Source organism: Perna viridis, chromosome 12 (genome assembly GCF_037379345.1).
Source record: "Perna viridis isolate PV_CMFRI_1.1 ecotype Kerala chromosome 12, ASM3737934v1, whole genome shotgun sequence".
Taxonomy (NCBI): domain Eukaryota; kingdom Metazoa; phylum Mollusca; class Bivalvia; order Mytilida; family Mytilidae; genus Perna; species Perna viridis.
In genome coordinates this window covers 3,990,786-4,013,722 of record NC_142456.1, presented here as the reverse complement: position 1 = coordinate 4,013,722, position 22,937 = coordinate 3,990,786, and the positions used below count along the sequence as shown (strand labels likewise).

Sequence of the window (22,937 nt, the reverse complement as noted above, 5' to 3'; positions counted from 1 at the left end):
TAATCAAAGTATCAAAACCGTTAATAAATTATAGAACCAAGGAAAGACGCATAACCATAGTGTTTATTATAGCATTAGCATGTCATATACATACTGTACATATTCATCTTTTCCAAAAAAAAATTGAACAATAACAAAGATGATATCTAAAAACACAATGAATTTTAAATTTGGTCAGCATTCTTTTTAGTGTATTGTCTCAATACTACAATAGCTTAGCAAAGAGAAAACTTGATGATTTATTTAAATCAAATTTAATAGTTAAGAATTTAGTAGATTTTAGGAAATGTACTGCACTTTCAACTAAACTGTTTTGAACACTACATAATATTCCATCAAATTAACTTGTTTTCTGTGATGTGCCACTAACAGGAAAAGATTCAGATACTGGGTAGGGTAACTGGTTACACTCAAAATGTAACACTAAAACAAATATTACACTAACTGGTACTGGGTAGGGTAACTGGTTACACTCAAAATGTAACACTAAAACAAATATTACACTAACTGGTACTGGGTAGGGTAACTGGTTACACTCAAAATGTAACACTAAAGCAAACATTACACTAACTTTTATCTAATCAAGTTTCTGATGACAACTGGTATTACTCTTATCAGAAAGGTTAATTACTCTCATGTTTTGTTGTTTTTATCAAAAATGTTCATGATTTTAAAACAAATATAAATGTACAACAATAACTAATTTCATAACTCAACACAACTTACAATTAAAACAAATTATGTACAATAAAATTTCATCCAAATATTTTTTTTAATATTTTTTGGAGTTTCTCAGGAATTTTTTACCATTCCACATTTGAGTGAAGAGCAAGGGCAATAACTCCTCCGTTTATAAGTTTCAGTTTACATATAATTCTCACATGATTATCATATGATTTCAAGCCAAAATTAAGACATGAGAATAATATAATCACATGACTATCACGTGTGGCACATTTGCCTGAGTGCTCTATCATCACAAATCATAGTAACTGAGAAGGGTAAGAACCCACATAATATAAATAGTAGGCTCTGACCTAGACTGAGAACAGTCAGCACAATGAAGTACAAGTCTTATCCAAAATAATGACCACATGCAAAATTAGTCATGCAGCTTGTTTATTACCATTTTAAAATATACCTTACTAAAGTAAAAAAATACTTACAACCTGAATGATTATAAAAGGCTGATCTTTAATATCAACGAAAAAAACAAATGCAAATCTACTTACTTTAGGAAGCAACAATATCATTTTCATTTTTTTCAAATTTTTGTCTTGCTTTATATGATAACCAATCTATTTTCTATAAATATATAGTCAAAACTACAAAAAGCTGATAGTAAATCACACATTTATTTTTCACACTGCTGGTGACAAATTATTTTTCTCTCGAAAATTTGGAAACTTGGAAAATTTGGAAATTTGGAATCCATAGTCCCCCCATCCCCCCACAAAAATTCAATAATTTATTTAAAATGTAAACAATAAAATGTTTATTCTTTCTTAAACTTTGGAAGAAAATAACGTACAAGAAAAGACTCTCATTTCGCAAAATAAAGTGAACACAACAAATCTGAGCATTGTCTCACTAGTGATATCCCTACTTTCAATCACAATATAAGGAAAATAAACAAAGTCCTTGGTTAACAGGAAGTTGTTGGCAAGAATTTTCAAAAATGGACCCTACCAAATAGTATATCTACAAGAAAAATGTGTAAAAATTTCAAGTTGCTGAAAAAAAAAACCATGACAGAAAAAAATAAAACAATATATCCCCTCACTTTTGGAGTAGGGGTATAATAAGCAACCATAAAAATTCATACATTGTTATACTTTTACAGAACTGGTGTTGTATGCATCATAATTATCATAAATTAGTAACAATTGAAACTATAAAGACAACAAAACAACAAATATAAAATATAACAAGCAAATCAAATGCTGTAAGGTCAGAATGTTTTTAATATTGAGAAAAATTTGGGTGACTTAAAGTTGCAGTAATAAAATATCACATTACTGAATTGTTTAACACAACAGAACTTTGCCTGAAGTCATGAAAAGTTTTAAAAGTACATTTTAGACTGAGATGACAATGATAATAATAACTGCAACCAATAATTTATCAACTTACAGTACAAACACTTACAGGTATTCTCATTATTGCTGTGACTATTTAATATCTGTAAAAAAAATCCTTTTTTAAAAATAAATTTAAGACTAATATTGTATTGGAATAAAATCATTAAACAATGAAACATAATTATGGACTGTAATAATTTGTAAACTAGTGTTATTCTGTGGTTAAATTATAACATACAGTCATATATCTATTAATCCTCTCTTGATATATGAATATAAATACATGTCAAAACTCAAAAAATATGTCAACCAATGTGTCTTACATATTTTTCAACAGTAGCCATGATAGTTATATACATTTACATACCACGTACATTACAGTTTATACTATAATGCTTATTGAATGTAAATATTGTACCTCATATATTTGGAGAGGTCTCATATAAGCATTGCCTGCTACCTGGTCCTATTCAGCCTTATACTGAATAAAATATTGTTTAAACTTAAAAAATAATGCTACACAAAAGTTAACCCAACATGTAACAATCCAACAGACAGACAGAAATCTGTATTCTTCCCATCTTTGTTCAAAGACAAAATTCCATGATGATAATTTGTATATTTCTTCAACATTTCCAGTGGTTTTACTTTTGGTGATTACAGAAACTGCAGTAATTGTTTTAGTGATTACAGAAACTGCAGTAACTTTTTCAATTTTAAATGAAGCAAGTTTGTACAAAAGAAAATTAAATTAATTTCTCTACCTATATGTACTACAACACAATAATAATTTTCTTTATCAGTTCATGTACACAATAAAGAAAAGACCAAAAAAATATTTACATCAATAATATTCTACCAAAACATGGAGGTTAATGTTTATGCATGTACATGTATGTACAATTGCCAAAAATTTGTCAACTAACTGATTAAGTTACAAATTAGTAGACGCTTTGCAGTTTAACAGTATGTCCATTATGCAGCATCTCAATTTAGTTACTGTTTGAGGTAAATTAATGTACATTAATGGCTAGCCTGCGGTAAATCAATGATAAAAAGGATTTCTAATAGGACTAGTTTCTTCATACTTTTTAATTGATGCAGTCTATGTATTGCACAAAATGGTGACTGTTTTGGAGTAAAATTCTGTTCTGAAGTCTGTAAATTTGGGTAAAATTTATCTCAATTACCGATTTACGGGCATTTTATACATGTACATCTATATACATTGTATATGTACACTCAATAAAACAAAACTTGTCATCCTACTGATTCAATAACAGTTGAACAGTCTCTTCACTTGTAAAATTGACCCTTATCAATGAAGATTTTTTGTTCACAGATTCTGTAACAGATAAAGTCTCCTCACATGTATAATTGTACAATGGACACTTATTGATTCAATAACAGGTTCACAGACTCTTCAGCAGAATCTACAATCATCATAGTCTCCTCTTTCTGTTCTGCTATGCCATCTGTTTGGTCAACAGTTGTGGTTGTTTCATGACCCTGTAACACATGCTGTTCTGCCACTGTGTAATCATTAAAAGCCATATTACACTCACTACACATGTACACCTGGACATCGCTGGCTGCTGCTGTTTCCTCCGTCTCTGTTTGGGTCTGCTGGATGCTATCGACAGCAACTTCCTGTTGGCTTTGGGTAACTTGGAACGTCTCTCCTACCTGCTGAGCTGTGTAACCTGATTCAATAATAACTGTCTCATTTTCAGCCAAATTCTCAGAACCTTGATTTTGTAGGTGGAACTTGATGACATTTTCAATGTTCTGCTGATCTTGGCCAGAAGCTAGTAAAGATGTTGTATTAGTGCTGATATTTGGTGGGTTATAGACAATAATTTTGGTGGGTGTTGGTGTCAACGACACAAGGCCTTTACAAATTTTTTTGTGGTTTTTTAAGCTGCCTGCTGTCGTAAAAACCTTCTTGCAGACATCACACTGATGATCACTTATACCAGTATGAACAATCATGTGCTCATCCAAAAGTCGTTGAGCTTTAAACCTCTTGTCGCAGATCTGACATTCAAATGGATTTTCAGTAGAATGACAAAAAACCTTGTGCTTTTTCATTGCCGAAATGAACGAAAAGGTCTTTTTACAAATGTCACATGAATAGGGTCGCTCACCAGTGTGTTTATTCATATGCTGTAGGAGTACACCCTTGTTGAGGCATTTAAGACCACACACGCTGCAAATATAGCGGTAGCTTCTTTCCTCTTTATCTAAATGGGTTTGTTCATGAGCAACCATATTTCCCTTCTTCCTGAACTTCTGGCCACAAATTGGGCATTCATGTTTTTTCTCACCTGTATGAACATCCATGTGCAGTCGTAAATACCGGGGATTCGCAAATATTTTTGGACAATGAGGACAGGCTACTTCATTCTTTCTCCTATGAACATTGTCCATGTGTTGTGTTAGTGAGACAATACTCTTGAAAAACTTTCCACACTCAGAGCAAATTGCTTCATCAATAAAATGCTTCTCTTTGACGTGAGACTCCAAGTCAATCCTATCTTCACCAACAAAATCACAATTGCGACAAGCATATCTTCTAAATTTCCTGTCAGTGTGCCGATCAGTGTGTTTTTGATAGTTGTAGTGAGAAGTATAGACTCTGTCACAAAGATCACATTTATATTCCTTCATCTCTAAATGTGGACCATGCTTTGCATCTAGATGCATCCGTAAGTAGGACTCCTTCTCAAAATGTCTTTCGCAAACATCACATCTGTATTTTTGAACTGCTTCATGAACCTCTTTCAAATGCTTGGTGCATTCATTGAAATCAGAGCAGACAAAGTCACATTTTGAGCAACGATACTTGTTCTGTACTCGACATACTCTTCTAGGTGCACCATTGCTGTTTTTTCTCTTTTTAGTTGAATTCCCATAATTCATGGTTACTTCCGGTATAATGGCACTGGTACTCATTTTATACTTCCTCACGTAATACTCAATACTACCAGATGTTATAGGCTGACCTTTGGAGTCATGGAAAGCACCATCAAAACTTCTGTTGTCTTCGTCAAAATTCTCCTCACCAATATCATCTTCCTGATCATCGACGTCAACCATATTGCTGATTTTTTCACCTTGATTAGATTCAAGTTTCTCTTTTATAGTTGCCACCATATCTGACGGCAATTTAAGCTTAAACTTTTCATTCTTATCAGTGATGATCATTATTTCTTCCTCGACATTGGAATCCTTCTTCCCTTTTCCTTTCCCCTTGGTGGTGCTCTTATCCAAATTATCTTTCCCTGGTGTTTTTGCATCACTTTTGGCAGGGACATCAGATTTTGTTTTTCCTCCTCCTGTCGATAGACTGGCAAAGTTCATTTTTATGCCTCGTGTTGAGTACTTCCGAACTGGAGTCTCTTCAACATCTTTTGGTTCTTCTTTTATTTTTTTAGCAGGCACTGGCGTCACCTTTGAACCAGGTCTTTTGCGAGTACTTGATCTGGTTGCCTGTTCACTCTGTTTACTTGTTTTATCAAGGTTTGTTTCCTCTGGTATACCTGAAAGGAAAAATTAAAACTGAAATTATTTAAAGAATAAAAGGTTAAAACTAGAACACAGGAACTTTGAAATGCACTGTTTTTTTTTATTATGGCAATGTCAGATAAAATCACTTAAACATGTGTGACATATTACATATATATGTTGGTACATTTTATTTTTGGATATCTATTTTTGGCTTTGTATACTAAGTAATTTGGTCATTAAAATTTATAGTTTGACAGAACTACTAAACCAAAAATCCTTTTCCCGCTAAAATTTCAATTGCCCATATCTCAATATAAGAAGTTGCACCTATTGGAACCAAAGTAAGCTAATTTTTATGTATTTAGTCAAACGTAGGTAGCTTGAACATGGGACTATTGAAATGTGTTTGAGTTTTTGGAGTTATTTCTGGAATTATTTTGTTGAGTTTGAGTTAATTGTTGTTTACTTCACAGAGTTTTGTAAGTTTTCAGATCATTTCCATTCACTTTCAGAAGGATATGGTAATTTGTAGACATTGAAAATACTGGGTTTGCTTTTAAAAACCTTTAGATTTCGTGGGTCAAAAATTTGTTTTCACTTAACTTTCATCATGACCACTTCAATCAGTACTATATATTAATTTAAAACTACTTAATGAATAATGACATAAATTTTACCTGTAATTACCTAAAATGACACTTTGATTAATGATAAAGTTTCAGTTTTTCACACCTATTATTATCCGAGCTTACAAAATGACTGACCAGTTCAGGTCGGTGAGGGTTATTCTCTAAGATTTATTACAAGGCTAACTAACTAGTCAGTTCCAATGTTTGAGAAATCATAGTTCGAGAAACACAGGCTTTTTTCCTTTAATTATAAAGGAGAAATTTTGGTTGTTTGAATTGTGTTCTTGTAGCATCTCTGTTTCCTGTATAGAATCTTTTTTTTGGATTTTAACACTTTATATAAGATAAGCCTAGAAAACAAACTTACAACATAAACTTATTGTACCTCCTTGAGTGGAGAAACTTATTGTAACTTCTTGAGTGGGGAAACTTATTGTACCTCCTTGAGTGGGGAAACTTATTGTACCTCCTTGAGGAAAGAAACTTATTGTACCTCCTTGAGTGGAGAAACTTATTGTACCTTCTGGGTGGAGAAACTTATTGTACCTTCTTGAGTAGAGAAACTTATTGTACCTCCTTGAGTGGAGAAACTTATTGTACCTTCTTTGGCAGAGAAACTTATTGTACCTTCTGGGTGGAGAAACGTATTGTACCTTCTGGGTGGAGAAACTTATTGTACCTTCTTGGGTAGAGAAACTTATTGTACCTTCTGGGTGGAGAAACTTATTGTACCTTCTTGAGTGGGGAAACTTATTGTAACTTCCTTGAGTGGGGAAACTTATTGTACCTCCTTGAGTGGGGAAACTTATTGTACCTCCTTGAGTAGAGAAACTTATTGTACCTCCTTGAGTGGAGAAACTTATTGTAACTTCTTTGGCAGAGAAACTTATTGTACCTTCTGGGTGGAGAAACTTATTGTACCTTCTTGAGTAAAGAAACTTATTGTAACTTCCTTGAGTGGAGAAACTTATTGTACCTCCTTGAGTGGAGAAACTTATTGTACCTCCTTGAGTGGAGAAACTTATTGTAACTTCTTGGGTAGAGAAACTTATTGTACCTCCTTGAGTGGAGAAACTTATTGTACCTTCTGGGTGGAGAAACTTATTGTACCTTCTTGAGTAGAGAAACTTATTTTACCTCCTTGAGTGGAGAAACTTATTGTACCTCCTTGAGTGGAGAAACTTATTGTACCTTCTTTGGCAGAGAAACTTATTGTACCTTCTGGGTGGAGAAACTTATTGTACCTCCTCGAGTAAAGAAACTTATTGTACCTTCTTGAGTAGAGAAACTTATTTTACCTCCTTGAGTGGAGAAACTTATTGTAACTTCTTTGGCAGAGAAACTTATTGTACCTTCTGGGTGGAGAAACTTATTGTACCTCCTCGAGTAAAGAAACTTATTGTACCTCCTTGAGTGGGGAAACTTATTGTACCTTCTTGAGTAGAGAAACTTATTGTACCTCCTTGAGTGGAGAAACTTATTGTACCTCCTTGAGTGGAGAAACTTATTGTACCTCCTTGAGTGGAGAAACTTATTTTACCTCCTTGAGTGGAGAAACTTATTGTAACTTCTTTGGCAGAGAAACTTATTGTACCTTCTGGGTGGAGAAACTTATTGTACCTTCTTGAGTAAAGAAACTTATTGTAACTTCCTTGAGTGGAGAAACTTATTGTACCTTCTTTGGCAGAGAAACTTATTGTACCTTCTGGGTGGAGAAACTTATTGTACCTTCTGGGTGGAGAAACTTATTGTACCTCCTTGAGTGGAGAAACTTATTGTACCTTCTTTGGCAGAGAAACTTATTGTACCTTCTGGGTGGAGAAACTTATTGTACCTTCTGGGTGGAGAAACTTATTGTACCTCCTTGAGTGGAGAAACTTATTGTACCTTCTTTGGCAGAGAAACTTATTGTACCTTCTGGGTGGAGAAACTTATTGTACCTTCTTGAGTGGGGAAACTTATTGTAACTTCCTTGAGTGGGGAAACTTATTGTACCTCCTTGAGTGGGGAAACTTATTGTACCTCCTTGAGTAGAGAAACTTATTGTACCTCCTTGAGTGGAGAAACTTATTGTAACTTCTTTGGCAGAAAAACTTATTGTACCTTCTGGGTGGAGAAACTTATTGTACCTTCTTGAGTAAAGAAACTTATTGTAACTTCCTTGAGTGGAGAAACTTATTGTACCTCCTTGAGTGGAGAAACTTATTGTACCTCCTTGAGTGGAGAAACTTATTGTAACTTCTTGGGTAGAGAAACTTATTGTACCTCCTTGAGTGGAGAAACTTATTGTACCTTCTGGGTGGAGAAACTTATTGTACCTTCTTTGGCAGAGAAACTTATTGTACCTTCTGGGTGGAGAAACTTATTGTACCTCCTCGAGTAAAGAAACTTATTGTACCTCCTTGAGTGGAGAAACTTATTGTACCTTCTTGAGTAGAGAAACTTATTGTACCTCCTTGAGTGGAGAAACTTATTGTACCTCCTTGAGTGGAGAAACTTATTGTACCTCCTTGAGTGGAGAAACTTATTGTAACTTCTTTGGCAGAGAAACTTATTGTACCTTCTGGGTGGAGAAACTTATTGTACCTTCTTGGGTAGAGAAACTTATTGTACCTCCTTGAGTGGAGAAACTTATTGTACCTCCTTGAGTGGAGAAACTTATTGTACCTTCTTTGGCAGAGAAACTTATTGTACCTTCTGGGTGGAGAAACTTATTGTACCTTCTGGGTGGAGAAACTTATTGTACCTCCTTGAGTGGAGAAACTTATTGTACCTTCTTTGGCAGAGAAACTTATTGTACCTTCTGGGTGGAGAAACTTATTGTACCTTCTTGGGTAGAGAAACTTATTGTACCTCCTTGAGTGGAGAAACTTATTGTACCTCCTTGAGTGGAGAAACTTATTGTACCTCCTTGAGTGGAGAAACTTATTGTACCTCCTTGAGTGGAGAAACTTATTGTAACTTCTTTGGCAGAGAAACTTATTGTACCTTCTTGGGTAGAGAAACTTATTGTACCTCCTTGAGTGGAGAAACTTATTGTACCTCCTTGAGTGGAGAAACTTATTGTACCTTCTTTGGCAGAGAAACTTATTGTACCTTCTGGGTGGAGAAACTTATTGTACCTTCTGGGTGGAGAAACTTATTGTACCTCCTTGAGTGGAGAAACTTATTGTACCTTCTTTGGCAGAGAAACTTATTGTACCTTCTGGGTGGAGAAACTTATTGTACCTCCTTGAGTGGAGAAACTTATTGTACCTCCTTGAGTGGAGAAACTTATTGTACCTTCTTTGGCAGAGAAACTTATTGTACCTTCTGGGTGGAGAAACTTATTGTACCTTCTGGGTGGAGAAACTTATTGTACCTTCTTGGGTAGAGAAACTTATTTATTGTAACTTCTGGGTAGAGAAACTTATTGTACCTTCTTGGGTAGAGAAACTTATTGTACCTTCTGGGTGGAGAAACTTATTGTAACTTCTTTGGCAGGGAAACTTATTGTAACTTCTTGAGTGGAGAAACTTATTGTACCTTCTTGAGTAGAGATTTCAACTGCTTTTTTCTTGGATGCTTCTTGGTCTGTTTCTATTTCCGACGAACTATTATTTTTACCTTTACCAATAGACAAGCGCTAAAAATAGAAAGAATGGATGATCTATCATTCAGAATAAATTCCCTGCATACTACATATACATGTAAGCTTAACATTATACTTTTGCTGAATATACATAAAAAGAGACATTACAGTATAGTTTGTTTTATTGTTCTATTTACTCACCACTACCACAAGTGACAGAGAGGACTGAACACTAGTTTGTGTTTAACCCTGCCATAAATTTGATGTCACTGTTCCAAGATAAGAATCTGTAGTCCTGTGGTTGTCATTTTTTTAAGTTCATTGTTATTTGTTTTGAGTTTTTTTCTATGATTTAGGTCAATTTTCATCCTTTATGGATACCTTCATTTCAATTATTTTGGTACCTTTTACAACTTGCTTTATGGTATATGTTTTACCTATCAACTTTTACAACTTGCTTTATGGTATATGTTTTACCTATCAACTTTTACAACTTGCTTTATGGTATATGTTTTACCTATCAACTTTTACAACTTGCTTTATGGTATATGTTTTACCTATCAACTTTTACAACTTGCTTTATGGTATATGTTTTACCTATCAACTTGCTTTATGGTATATGTTTTACCTATCAACTTTTACAACTTGCTTCATGGTATATGTTTTACCTATCAACTTTTACAACTTGCTTCATGGTATATGTTTTACCTATCAACTTTTACAACTTGCTTTATGGTATATGTTTTACCTATCAACTTTTTTTTCACCTAACAATCATTGTAAAGTAAATTACAACAAGTACACTTTTAAAGGAGACTTCAACTTTCATCATCTCATAGACAGCCATTGTTTACCAAGTGATTGTCATGTAATGTTTGTTGGTTTACATGTTTAATTTTGAAAGGAAAATGAACCTATAAGGAATGATTGCAATATTTTCTTCAATCTTTTTTAAATCCCTTCAATGTATGTGGTCCACACCTGCATCACATGCATAAAACTGAGTTCGATTCTTCACAGAAAAAAATATTACAATAATTTCTTAAATTACTGCTTTCTGGTAAAACAAACTTAAAATCTCTACTACATGCCGAAAATTTTGTCAATGTACAAGAAATGTGGTGGTTTCGTGAATTGTTGCTTTCAAAAAATTTTGTTTAGATTGGACTTTTTCTCATTAAGTAAGACAATTTAATTTTAAAAATTAAAATGCCTTAATCAATCAAATGTTTTCTGACTTATCTCCCTTAGACCATGTTGCTTGGCTTCGAGAGCAAATGTTGGTGTTTTGACATTTTAGCAAAGATGGCCCTAAGCTTCTTCTCTCAAGATTTTTGAACATGAGTTTTGCTTTATATGATCAATGTAAAATTTCAGCATTTATCAAGATATTTAAGGAATGTAACTAATATCTGAATATATCTTCTTGTATAAAGAACTTTTGTTCAATTTATGCAAAATAAACTGTGAAGTGGTTTATGTTATGCAAAATTTGACACAAAGTTCTTTATACAAGATAATACAGATATTATACTCGGCGTCACATAAATAACATACTGTTAAAATTTGAATAAAAATATTTTCTACGACTTTATTGACACCTACCGTCGTTTAAATTGTCTTAAATGACTTGCTCATTCGTTTAGCCAAACGGCTTCTCCCTAAACATTGAATCGTTAAATTCCGGTCAGATTTTAATTCTCAGTGCCAATATTTACATTGTAAAAAGTCGGCCATGTTTACAGTGATCGGGTTGCTAGGAGATGTTGTTTACGTTTAAATGGTTTGTCCGAAAACCGAAGAACCCAGAATGCATTTCGGCATTATTTCGGATATCTCAGATTTATTTTACATGAACAACGTACTATACTGAGAAGTTGATCAAGCAGACGATTGTCACCGGAGTTCGACGGGAACTTATGAACTTCGTTTGTAAACAAATCGTCCCATAGAAACCAACATAGCGGATATTAGTATGGGATTTTTCCGTAAGGATTTGTTACGCATGATTTAAGCTAATAAGCGACTTGTTTAGGGAGAAGCCGTTTGGCTAAACAAATGAGCAAGTCATTTAAGACAATTTAAACAACGGTAGGTGTCAATAAAGTCGTAGAAAATATTTTTATTCAAATTTTAACAGTATGTTATTTGTGTGACGCAGAGTATAGTTACATTCCTTATAAATTTATATTTTGGCAAAAACTACGATAAATTCATATTAATTTATTCCAATACACACAGGACTATTGGTAAAGTAGTCTGGTTAACAGGGGTGTGGTTCAAAGTTCATGACTTTGTTTATTGGTCAGGAGATAGGACAATATTGTATCCAAGATAAAATAAAAGCAACTGCATCTTTTCTAACCGTAAAAATGGTCATATCAAATTATAAAGAGATACATTGTAACTCTGTATAATTAACATATTGATCTTGTTGTCTTCTATAGATTAAAAGTATACCATTTGTATCATCTCCATTGCTTTGTTGACATTTTGCATGGTTCCTTGCAGGCAGTGGACTTGACAGATAGTTCCCGGGGATACTAAATATTTAGTCCCAGTGTTCTCAGCTACCTCATGGAATATTATGTCAAATACACCAACAGATTTTGTGAGTGACAACAGCTGTCGAGTAATTTGTGCAGTGACATTTCCAAAGATCTGAAAAAGCCAAAAAAATCATCAGCGGTAATTTTACAAGGTCTTCAAACTAAGCAGAAATTGGCAAAATCAGAAGTAAACATACAGTAAGAAAAAATTGTAATGGTAAAATCCAGATTTGAAAAAGCAGGAAAAATCCTCCCTGAATCATATAAGGGGTTACTGAATCATTGCTCTGTAGACTGCTTGACATGCATGGTATAATGAACAATGTTGACAGGTATGGTTTGTCATGTAAATCAAAAATTAATTCTTTTCAAGCAATCCTCCATTGGGAGTGGAAATACATTAAATTGCAATGAAATTCGGATGGATGGACAAGGAAATTTCAATATACTAACCACTCATTGAGTGGGGATATAAAAATCAGAGAGCATTGAAAATCAAATAAAGCTGTAATCCTTTAACAACTGAAAAAAAAATAAGTTCACTAAGGAATTTAATAGTAAAACAATATTTTGAGCTTTAATTATGCATACTGCCATATTTTCCATGTCAACTTCTTCTTCAACATCAGACTGCTCCATACTTTGTTCAAATTCATTTCCTGAAAAATACATAGTAAATATGGTACAGACATATCTGAAGACACAATCACTTACATAATTACCAAAGCACATGAAATGACACAATGGCTCAGAAACATTATAAACCAGCAGATTAGTTAAAATTTATTTTCCTGACCAAAAAAATACATTAAAAATAGTACAAAAATGGATGTGGTGAATATGTCAAGACAACAATCTCTTTAAAGTATGTTAAGTTTTCATTTCATGAAGTAAGAAAACTTAAAACAGCATTGCTTTAATTGATAGAATACCAACCAAAATCTTCACTGTTTTCCAGAAGTGTATCATTGAGTTCTTCATCCATCAAAGGATCAACTTCTTCAAATTTAAAATCTAAGCTAGATGCACCAATAGGTCTGGAAAATAACACAAAAATTTTTATAATTTTTTATTGAAAAACATTTGGTGACATAGTTAAAAACTATCAAATATATAACAAAAAAAATATTATACAGACCGTCTTTTTTAAGGTGTGAATAAAATATTGTACCAACAATCCTTTATTCCCTCATTTTCAGCAAGATAAATATCTATAAGCATGTGACTTTTGAACCACCAAGTAGTGATTAAATTTCTTTAATCAATTCTCTGCCACCATTTTTATATTTTTGTAATTTTCTACAAAGTTCATTGGAGAAACAAATTCTCAATCAGCCAAAATACAGATACACAAACATATTTAAATGTTTCAGATAGGTTTTAAGAAACATGTGGCTCATCATGTATCATTGTACAGTACTCTTAATAACAATACCTAATCAAAATAGTTCTGAAATGTCATAAAAAGGGAAATAACTATCCTGTAAGAATAAACCCTGACTCATAGGCAATTCAAAGGCATTTAATCTCAAGTATTACATGTATGTAGTAGGCAATGTTAAAGTTACTTGACCATGATAGAGTTTAGTGCATGCTGCCTTTGGTATCACTTACATGTTAATATACATGTACATGTACAATGAATCATGTCTAAACTCAAACCAGTATAAATTTTAAACCTTAATGTTACTTTTGATGCATTTTGAATCAGTGCAATCTAATCACCTACTGTACAATTGGTAATTTTTTCAGAACAAAATCTGATTTGATGTCCAAATTGTCAATTTTATTTTGTCAATCGTCATGTAATTCATAGGTTCTGTAGCACATATTGGGAAACTCATCATTAAACATCCAGCTACTTATTAAACATAAACTGATATTTTTTATATTTTACAATTTTATTTTTTGCAATTTCTTAGTTACAGAGGAATAATGCAAAAAAGTCCAATCATACATCATTTGTAAAACCAAACGAATTCTTTATTCCAAAATTGGATCAGTTCAGACAGGAGTCAATGATAATTTTTCCCCGTTGCTATGTACCTTGGATAAGGTTTGTTACCACCTTGACAGATTTCTAAATGATTATAGAAATACTCTCTCCTCCTTCTGGTACTCCCACAGATAGGACAATGAAAGTGACAAATAATCTGTGACATGTTACTATCCTTCTCTTTCACCTGACAATCCAGGTAACAAGGTAGAACCCAATACCCTGAAGAAAAAAATACATATTGTGTCCTTACTACAAAGGAAGTTCAGTAGATTGAGAGAAGTTAAGCATTTATGTACATTGTAGTTCTGAAACCGAAGTCAAAGGGACAACAATTTTTTTGAGGGATCAAAATTACCTTGTTATATGCAAAACAACATATCTTCTTAGTACATAATGAGTTTTGTGAAATTCTGTTCATTTGAGAGAGTTATAGTGACAAATAGAAGACTAATGGACAGACTGGCAGAAAGGATATGTCAAATTTATACCCTCCCCAACTTCGCTGCATGGGGTACATCTTTAGAAGAGAAAATAATTGATTTAAAGCCTATGCTCATAATGGTCTTTCTATATCTGATGGTATCATATCAAAGCAATTACATTTGAAACAGTTGTACAATAAATAGGCTTTTAGCATTAAGTAGACTACAGGTGTATGCAATTGTCCAGGTATGACACATGTTGGAGTCCCTACACCCTCATAAGTATATCACAAAAACTTCTTCTAAAAATCAACATTCATGTCACATAGCATATAAAATGCCAGCAGTTTTGACATCTAGACAGACAATATTGCAGTGAACCCAATGTGGTGAGGTGTTGTAGTTTTTAGAAATTTAAAACTGACTTTATTCATGCAGACATGTGACCACACAATTGATTTAAGGAACATTGTAACTTTTTCATCGAAAATTGCTGTTATTTTCAACAATGGAAAAAAACAATAAAGTTGCTGATAAAATGAAATATTTCATCCTTCCTAGGACTGTAACAAAAAAAAAAACAACATGAAGTTGATACAGGAATCTGATATTAGGCAGCACCCAAAATCACCTACAGTCTATATTTCATTTATATAAAGCCACACACCAAATTTGAAATCAATCCAATGACTGGAAGCTGGAAGCTGAGATGATTATGAAAAGGTTTGAACAGACAGGTGAAATGTGTGATGGATAAGCAAGGTGATTACAATATACCACTCATAAGTAAATGTATGTTCAGTTAATAGAGCCGAATATATAATATGAAAGAAAAAAATTATGATGAACAGATGCATATAGATGAAAATTGAATGTTCTCTGTAATTGTACCTTTAAATGGAATTCTTCTTCTCCAATGGCAGTAGTAATGCCTCTTTAACTTCTGGGGAAAGCATGGACTAAATCTGTCTTTGTAGCATAGAGCACAGTGTATCTTCTTCCCACAACATTTATCTTCCTGACATTTATCATGTGGGAGATCTGATAGGCTTCTGACGATCGATACATGTGGCTACAATAATATATAGTGTAAACAGATCTATCTAAACTTCAATTTTTGGCAGATTTATTCTTTTGTGATAACAGAGCATTATACAGATTTCTATGACTTTTAACCGAAGAACGACTGGATATATATCATGATAAGTTTGCTGGGCCATTATCAAAATTGAAAGTCTAAAAAAAGACTGATGGGGACCTCAACTACCAAAAAGTTAAAAAATTAAGATGACAACTGATAAAGATGAAAAACACATAAAAACAGTATAATGTATCATACTTCAGCTCTAAATTTCTAATCATGCCCATAAAAGGTTGCTTATATAATCTGAACACTATCAGAAGTAACATTTCTAACCTTTGGTATTTTAGTTTTTACTGAAGGATTCGGCTGATAAGCTTTCTTCAGAAATTCAATATTAACTGGTCTATAGGTAGATGTGTAAGGACTGTCATTTTTCACACTGTCCGTCTGACACCTCCACATATGGCAGATAATTGACTTCCGATCCTCCTGCTGACGATGACATTTTGGACAATGGTAGTGGGGGTCCTTTACATCACCACATATCTTCTTACACAGCTTCACTTCTTGACCTGAAATGTAAAGTGCAGTATAAATAACCGTACATACTGTGAAAGTAGTTTAATTCGTGGATACCAATTTTCGTGGATTAGGGCAGAAACACAATTTCATGGATATTTGAAGTTGTTGCTTTGAGGTTTTCAGTATACACATCAATGGGATTCTCCTTTTTGTTGGTAACAAAATTTTGTGGTTTGGTCTGCCCACGAAAACCAAGAAAATTGGTACCCTAAGAATAATAGTACTTTCACAATAGTACAACTTGTTTTGGCTTATGAGTATTTGACCTTAAACAATGTACCTTAATCCTTAGAGAACACTGCATAGAAGATATTTCTAAAAAATCAAGTCCTCATAAAAGTAAACAAAACATATTTACTGTAAATGTATTGGTACTAACTTTGACTATTTTTGTAGTCGAGAGACAACCGTGAAAAATAGTACATGTACCCGTCAAATCGAATTTTAAGTAGCAGTCTTTTTAAGAATCATTCAATTTCTAAAAAAAAGTGATACAACTAAAAAAACGGCTACATATTTTTATTTTTGTTATTAAGCTGCTTTATAGGTCTATATGATCAAAATGTATAATTATTCATTCTAATCTATCTGCTCTTAGGAGTTAATCCACACGGAATACCCAATAGGTTTTTTTATTTGTAGTTTAGTATCATTTACAGAGTTATCTCCCTTAATTTTGAATTCTATAGTACATTCTATATAATTTTTCCTCCTATGAACAAGGGTTATATGAAAAACATGATGTTACTTTCTGTTTACTATGACATTGTAAACAAAATATCAAAAATAAAAATATGTAGGCTTTCCAACCATGAATCCCATTTTGCGTGATTCTTGTGTGGAGTGCTACTTTACGCAATAAAACCCTTCTAATTTTTTTGAAACAGCGAAAGTTAATACCTGCAAATATATTCACTTGACAGAATCTGTGAATGTAACCAACCACAAAAAAGTTACCTATATGTATAAACCTCTGAGTGTCTGATTAAAAAATTTGGCTACTAAGCCTTTCTTAGTACATTTAAATGATGCCAACATGACCAAGTAGTTCTAATTGTGCAAAAACATGAGTCAACTCAGTCCACAGGCAAGTCATTCCAGGAATACTATGACCTAAGAAAACACCAAGCTTAAAGTAGGTGGCATACACAGTATCTAATAATAAGTCTCCTTCAGCTAATAGCTTTGTCCTCTACTAAACATATAACCTTTAATACAGTATTTGCCTAAGGTTTGAATATTCATTACCAGTGATGTTGTTTGCCTTAACTAACCTCTGAAATCAGGCTGTTTTCCCTGAGGACAGTTTCCCAATTAATAGTCAAAGGTCTTTTTGTTCAAATTTACACTGATTAATTAAGAAATAAATCGCGGAAACTCCATTTCATCGTTGTTTTACAACGAGGTGACTGTTTATGCCACATAATTTTACCCTGAGCGATAGCGACAGGTAAAATATTGGCATAAATGGTCAGCCCGTGGAAAGATAATTGGCAGGAAAATTCTTTCAAGGGGGAGATAATTGGCGGGAAAATGTTCTTTTGAAATGTGAAGGGAGTTACAGTTTTTAATACTGCAAGAAAAAAAATAGGAAAATTTATCTACTAGAAATATTAGTTATCATCTACCTTAATTGTTGATGACATATCTTTTTCTTGAAACCCTCTATAAAACTAATCATTTCAACTACAAATTCATGGCTTTGCATATTAAAATTTCTCAATTTCAAATAAAAAAAAAGATGCATATCCCCCCTAAAAAAAGGATCAGAAATGAGTACTGACTCCTGGACCATGCTGGCTGAGGTAACCATCCTTTATATTTAACCTCTATTTAAAAATATTACCAAAAATAAGTACTACCAGCCCAAAGTCTGTATTGAATCAGAAACACTTTAAGTTGCAGTGTACACTGAAAATAATAAACATGCTATCGTTTTTCATTATCTCAAGGTATGGTTTTTTCCCTGTATTTGATCACCATGAAAATACATGTACATGTACCTGTAGTACATTCAAGAAACTGCAATTACATGTATTCATCACCTGGATTGGCGACTGTATACAAGCTTAACTTTTAATACTTAGAAAATTAAAGATATATTCTGAACTTCAACCATAAATTATACTACAGTTTCTACTGCTATAGTGACCTTAGAATATACTTGTAGAAATCAGATCATTTTGAGTTTTCTACAGAGTAATGCTATATTCTCCTGGAGATAACAATCTACTCTTACCATTTATAAAGACAGATAATGGTAACTTTAAATCAGGCAATTTGATCACTGAAGCTCCTTTTCCCTGTAGAGAACAAAATTATATCGTGTTTTCAAAATTCACTGTTTAATAGTTCATCTTTACCACTTTAAACAATAATCCATGCTCAGATGGGAAAATTCCAATTAAAACTACATGCAGTTGTAGTACTTACAGAATTTCTTTTACTCTTTAATTTGTTTTAATTCAGCCAGGTGAAGGCCACAATAAAGAAAAAAATCGGGTTGTTTTCATTTTTTTTTTTTTTTGTATACAGATAAAATAAAATATGCAGAGGGATAGGAACAGGTTATTACATTATGTACATGTAGGTACAATTTCATCAAATAAGAACTTGATTTTTAAAATTATCGTTTGAAAATCTACGACTTGTCCAAAGTTTCTTGAAAAGTTGTATTTAACATGTACATTCAATATCCACCTGACAAGACAATCCTACAAAACGTGTGTAAAAATCTAATTATCTAATAGAGATTATAAAGTAGACACAAAGTTTCTCCAACAATAACATACCATTTTCTGAGCATGTGTCAGAAGGTGACGAAAAGTAGCAGTCCTCTTCATGAAAGTGGCACCTTTACAGAAAGGGCAATGATAATGTAGCACTGTTTTCCCTCCACATGTCTTGGCACACTTCATTATCAGCAGATCTGCAAAACAGGTCTAATCATTAGAAATATCAATCTAATATAAAATCATAGGGAAGCAAGTATACTGTTCACCATTCATGATTACTGTATTGTTATTTTGGCCACTGAAAAGGCCAAAAATATACATGGTTAAAGAAGGGCATTGATAGTTTAAGGATGTTCTTCTTTCACATGTCTAGGCATATTGCAAATTGAAATAAAATGTTTTACAGAGCAAATGAAGTAGTGTCAAACACTGCAATATGGAATGAAAAGTCATCGCATTTGTCGTATAGTTTGGTCAGTAGTTTTCCTTTACCACTGATCATTGATGGTGTAAGATTGAGACTGACTTCACAGTAGATGTGATGTATCAAATTCCCAAAACTACGTTTGTTGAATGTTAATACATCACCTATATAGCAGAAATTGAGATCAAAGGATCTAGCTAAACGTTCCTTCTTTTGGGTCAGATCAGCTATCAAGTCAGCTGTATAAGGGTGAAGGAATAGGTCAGCAAGTAGAGGTGCACAATATGTTCCTATTGGAAAGTCGACCATTTGTTGAAAAATGTGTATACTACACTGGCAAAATATAATGTCGAAAAAAAATTTCAGCATTTTGAAAACATCTTCTTCAGTATATTTGGAAGAATAAACTATACAATAAAGTTTCAAGAAAATCCCTTACCACATTTTCAGGAAATTGCAAATATACGGGAAATCCCCATTTTTTTTATGAATAAAGTCGCATACCTCAAAAATGAAAAAATCAGAAATTTATGAAAATTAAAGGGGAGCTCTCGTCAATCAGAAGAAAAAAATGTACCAAACTTTCATGAAAATAGGCGCAGCCACTATTGAGTTACCTGTACACTCTAAAAACAGCCCCTTTTAATGAATAAAGTTCCATAATTTCAAATCATAAAATCAAATTTTAAAAAATTATCAATACAAACAAAAAATTCACGCAAGTTTCATTGAATTATGATTAACGTCAGAATAGAAAATTACTCCATATTTGTATGAATGAAGTCTCATAATTAAAAAAAAAAATTGGAAATGAATGAAAATTGAATAAAGGTTCACATCAATAAAAAAACACAAAACAATTCACCAAAGTTTCACAAAACTTGGTAGTAGCATTTCTGTGTCATTGTGCTGTAGATATGTAACTGTGAATAATGGACCGACAAATGGACGGGTAAACTCTGGTATACCATAATACATACTGTCTTAAAAGTACAATTGTACATTGCACAAAGACGACTTATTTCCATTAAGGCATTAAAAAAATTCTGTCTCTGGTAACATCTCCTTCAAAATAAGGGTTGGTACAGGTAGATCAGGGATGAAAATGAGCACTCGCCCAGTAGCCCATGGCTACTAGATTTTGAGCTGGGCTACTAAACTTTTGGGTCAAATGTAGTTGAATATAAAGAAAATATTAAACAAAAATATGGTCTGGGCTACCAGCTTGTATTTCCTTGTCTTTACCCTGTCTAAGGCAGGTTTTTTTTTTTTTTAATTTATAGATTTGCAGGACATCTAATCCTTCCAGTTTTGTTGCCTCTTTTATAGAACCACTGAATACTGAACTTGTCCTAGCCAAAGCCATGTTGTTTAATTTTTTTTATGCATTTTGAACCTCCACATAGGAAAGCAAGGCGAATCTAGTTAAAAATCGATGATGGAAACGCCAAAATTCCATATTTTTTTTGCTTTTTTGACACCACAATTAAATTAGGGTCAGTCGGGTTACCAGAATCACAGAGGCAGTGCACGCTTTCATTTAAATTACACTTTTACTTCATATAATCCAATGATCCTAGAAAACAATAAACAATCAGTGTATAAAAATTACCTTCAAATTGAATTCCATGATTGAAATGTTTCATTTCTAGATGATCTCTCATTCTAGCATAGGTAGAAGGCTTAATCTGAGTGACATCACAGAAAGGGCAATGGACAGCCTTGCATCCACATTCTTTGTCAGTACAAACTGTCAAATTTATAGGGTCATTAACAGATATAATAGAATCGATTTGTGCAGAAAGGTCAACATCATCTAGATCAACTGGCGATGGAATTTTTTTTGGTCTTCCTCTTTTTTTCTTGCTTGGGGGTAGGATTTTCTTCTCTTTTTCTGGAGTACTTGTTGGTGTTTGAGTAAGGTTCAAGCCTTTAATAAATGAACTTTTTTGTTCACCATCCTCAAAGGAACTTTCATCCTCATATTCCTGCCTTTGTGCATTTGCTTTTGTTTCTAAGAGAGATACCATACGTTTTCTGGCACGCTGAGGAGATTCAATACTTTCATCATCCCATTTATCTTCATCATTTGTCTCTACTGCATTCTACAAGCACAGAAAAGACTACTGTAGTTTAGAAATGTTAATCTGCTGAAAATACACAAATCTACATAACATAAACCATATATATGTACATGTATTTCCATGCGCAGTTTATTTTTACTCATGTTATAAGAGAAAAAAAAACGGAGAAAATACATGTAGTTTTTTTTTTTTGTGAAATAAGTGTACAGGGTAAACCAGTTTACCACTTCAGGTTGTACAAGTTTTTGGAAATTTTAAAATGCATTACTTGACAGACTAACTGGCGACCCATTGGACAGACATACATTTCGTATTTTTCTGATTGTTGGTCTACAGACAAATAGAAAATATCCAGAATGTCCATGTACAAAAGTATAGGGCATTTAAGAGGATTTGGTAGAACCTAGGGTGTCTCTCCTACAACTGTGTTATCTTTTATTTTGTTGGAATGATTTTTTTGTTGCATATAGAAACATTTTACACATACATGTATGTTAAAAAAACCTACATTGTAATTGAAAAGTGAACAATAATTTTTTCTTGTACATGACAGGATTTACATGTACTGACAATAAAGATATTTATAAAAGAGTATTATATAAATCCTTGGTATGATTTACACGCTTATCTTTAATTGAGAAATAAAATTTAATTAACCTCTATTGGGATTTGGCACTGAAGACATTTTTTTGTTTTGACAATAATCAGTATCTCCAGCAGCGAAACCCAAAAGCCATGAAAAGGAATTAGTGAATACATGTACATTTGTATATTGTGCATTGTACATGTGTAGGTGACAGTCAGTTGCTTCCATAGACATAGTGGAAATGAATAAAATTTGCTCGCTGTATACAGTTCTTTGAAATGTAAACAGAAACGAACGAGTTGTATTTTGGGGACAAATTGTTTTAGGGTACGAAATTATCACAGGTCATTTGAAAGTTTTTGGCGCGATATGCTTCTGTTCATGGCGTGACATCTGTTTTTTCTACCTTGAGTATAAAGTTGGCTAGCATTTCTGCTACTCAATAAAACATTGACGCTGTCGTAAAATATCAACGAATCGCAGTTTTAGACTTCGGTGAGATGTATTTGTCGATGATACACTTCATTATAGTATTCTTCAGAAAACAGCCTTGCAAAACATGGCGTCATTGAAAATACACAGTTGTGACTATTTCCGGTTCGGGTGGGGATCACGGTTTAAATTAAAAAAAAACTTTTCCGGCTCTGAAGTTTTCTTTAATAGTAACATTTTGTTATATCT

At 33.1% G+C, this 22,937-nt stretch overlaps 1 protein-coding gene across 1 annotated transcript; it reads right to left on the bottom strand.

The window, feature by feature from the left end:
* Positions 1-45: 45 nt before the first annotated feature.
* On the bottom strand, positions 46-22,839 carry LOC148600915 (uncharacterized). The gene is made up of 12 exons (XM_088554620.1): positions 22,663-22,839; positions 21,199-21,691; positions 19,220-19,356; positions 18,667-18,730; positions 16,179-16,417; positions 15,653-15,833; positions 14,387-14,558; positions 13,277-13,377; positions 12,932-12,999; positions 12,252-12,452; positions 9,746-9,845; positions 46-5,623 (listed from the first exon to the last, which is right to left on the bottom strand). Exons 1-12 carry the CDS (start codon positions 22,684-22,686, stop codon positions 3,474-3,476), a joined length of 3,930 nt encoding a protein of 1,309 aa, XP_088410746.1. The 5' UTR covers positions 22,687-22,839; the 3' UTR covers positions 46-3,473.
* Positions 22,840-22,937: the final 98 nt, after the last annotated feature.

Coding starts and splice junctions, on each gene's coding strand:
- LOC148600915 (XM_088554620.1), bottom strand. CDS start 22,686: ATGCTAGCCAACTTTATACTCAAG. Junction 21,692..22,662: donor TAGCCAACTTTATACTCAAG/GTAGAAAAAACA, acceptor CTGTGCTTGTAG/AATGCAGTAGAGACAAATGA. Junction 12,453..12,931: donor TTGACATGGAAAATATGGCA/GTATGCATAATT, acceptor TGGCTTTTTCAG/ATCTTTGGAAATGTCACTGC.